Source organism: Trifolium pratense, linkage group LG3 (assembly GCF_020283565.1).
Source record: "Trifolium pratense cultivar HEN17-A07 linkage group LG3, ARS_RC_1.1, whole genome shotgun sequence".
NCBI classification, from domain to species: domain Eukaryota; kingdom Viridiplantae; phylum Streptophyta; class Magnoliopsida; order Fabales; family Fabaceae; genus Trifolium; species Trifolium pratense.
The window spans coordinates 44,479,654-44,481,321 of NC_060061.1; the positions used below are offsets into that span (position 1 = coordinate 44,479,654).

At 38.4% G+C, this 1,668-nt stretch overlaps 1 protein-coding gene across 1 annotated transcript; it reads left to right on the top strand.

Moving 5' to 3' along the window:
* On the top strand, window positions 1–639 carry LOC123918854 (stigma-specific STIG1-like protein 3). The gene has a single exon (XM_045971017.1). It carries the CDS (start codon window positions 1–3, stop codon window positions 469–471), a length of 471 nt encoding a protein of 156 aa, XP_045826973.1. The 3' UTR covers window positions 472–639.
* Window positions 640–1,668: the final 1,029 nt, after the last annotated feature.

Here is a 1,668-nt window from a genome sequence, read left to right on the forward strand (position 1 = left end):
ATGGGGTTCCTAAAAGCAATAATCATCATAGCAATAACCATAGGGTTGTCTATCACAATCACAATGAAAACAATTACGCACGAATCGAAACCGGCATCGATTCACCTCGATTCTCTTTCACAAGAGCAACCACAACTAATCCTCCACGAGAAAAACAAGTTTCTTCCTTCAAAGAGGGTAAGTCGTCTCCTAGCTCAAAACCTTAATGCACCTATTCATTGTCACAAAGACGACGAGATTTGCTATCTTTACGGTGCCAAGAATGCTACATGTTGCAACAATAAGTGCATGGATTTGGGATATGATAAGCATAATTGTGGTGCATGCAAGAAACATTGCAAATATACTCAAACATGTTGTAGAGGTGAATGTGTTGATACAAACTATGATAAGAGGCATTGTGGAGAGTGCAATAATCGTTGTGAAATTGGTCAATATTGTGTCTATGGAATGTGCGATGGTTACGCATAAGATATTATTTATTGAGAATCCAATATAGATATACGGTCTTATATCATATTTTTAATTTTTGACAATTGATCTATGATCATATTACTATACAAGGTATATGTATGAGTTTATTAAGTATTTATTTATACAATAAAAGAAAACAACATATTTTGGTGGTATTTTCAAATAATTTTGGTTATTTTAAGGATTTTGGAAGGATCAATAAGTGTGTTATATGTGACCTAGAAAAGGAGTTGGCGTGTCAACTTTTTATAACATGTGCATTTTCACTTCAAGTTTGGTATAAGGTTTTCCATTGGTTCAATTGAGAGCTGGCTATGCTGCCCGCGACTTGTTTCATTTTAGTTTCAATCTTTTGTTTATTCGGAATTATCTCTCAACTTAATCATTGTTTGACGCTAATTTGGCATGTAATAACTCGGACCCCTTTTCTACGTATTTAGTAGGCGATCCCGACACTTACCTCACCATCTTCTCTACTCCCCTCTCTAGTAGATCGTTTTTAAATTTTTCCGTGGGAATCGAACCTCGTACCCGAGAGTTCCATTACATGTTTGTTGCAAATTTGCCTTGAAAAACGTGAAAAAAGAACACTAGTCTGCTGTTTTTCGCCCCGGGCGAAAAAAACCTGTGCCCCGGGCGAAATTTGAAGCAGGAAAAAGGGGGCTCTCTGTTTTGGCGCCCCAGGCGGAAATTTTGGTGCCTCAGGCGGAAATTTCGCCCCAGGCGGAAAAAGCTGCGCCTCGGGCGGAAATCGCTGCAGGGTATTTAAAGGGTCACGTTTTCTGTTTTTTCTGAGACAGTTTTGAGGGTTTCTTTCACCAAAACGGCGGCTAGGGTTAAGAGGGTTACTCTTGGTTCATCTCTAGGTTTTGGGTGTTGATTCTTTCATCTTGTAATCACTTATCATTGAAATCTCTTGGTCACGGGAAGAGATTTGGGAAAAGGGTAGAATTAGGGTTGAAGTCTAATTCTTGCAACTCTTTTGTAGTGAATCTCGTTGTAATCAAGCTTTTCATTGATAGTGGAACGGAGAGTGGCTCTCTCCCCCAGAGTAGGTCGGTTTTGACTGAACTGGGTAAACAATTGCTTCGTGTTCTTTACAGTTTTATTACTTATCTTTTGTTCGTGATTATTATTGCTATTTCCACGTTTTGATTGCTTAATCGTATTTGCTCCACACATCAAGATTATTAT

Excerpts from the sequence above, each read along its gene's own strand:
- LOC123918854 (XM_045971017.1), top strand. The coding sequence starts at position 1 with ATGGGGTTCCTAAAAGCAATAATCATCATAGCAATAACCATAGGGTTG.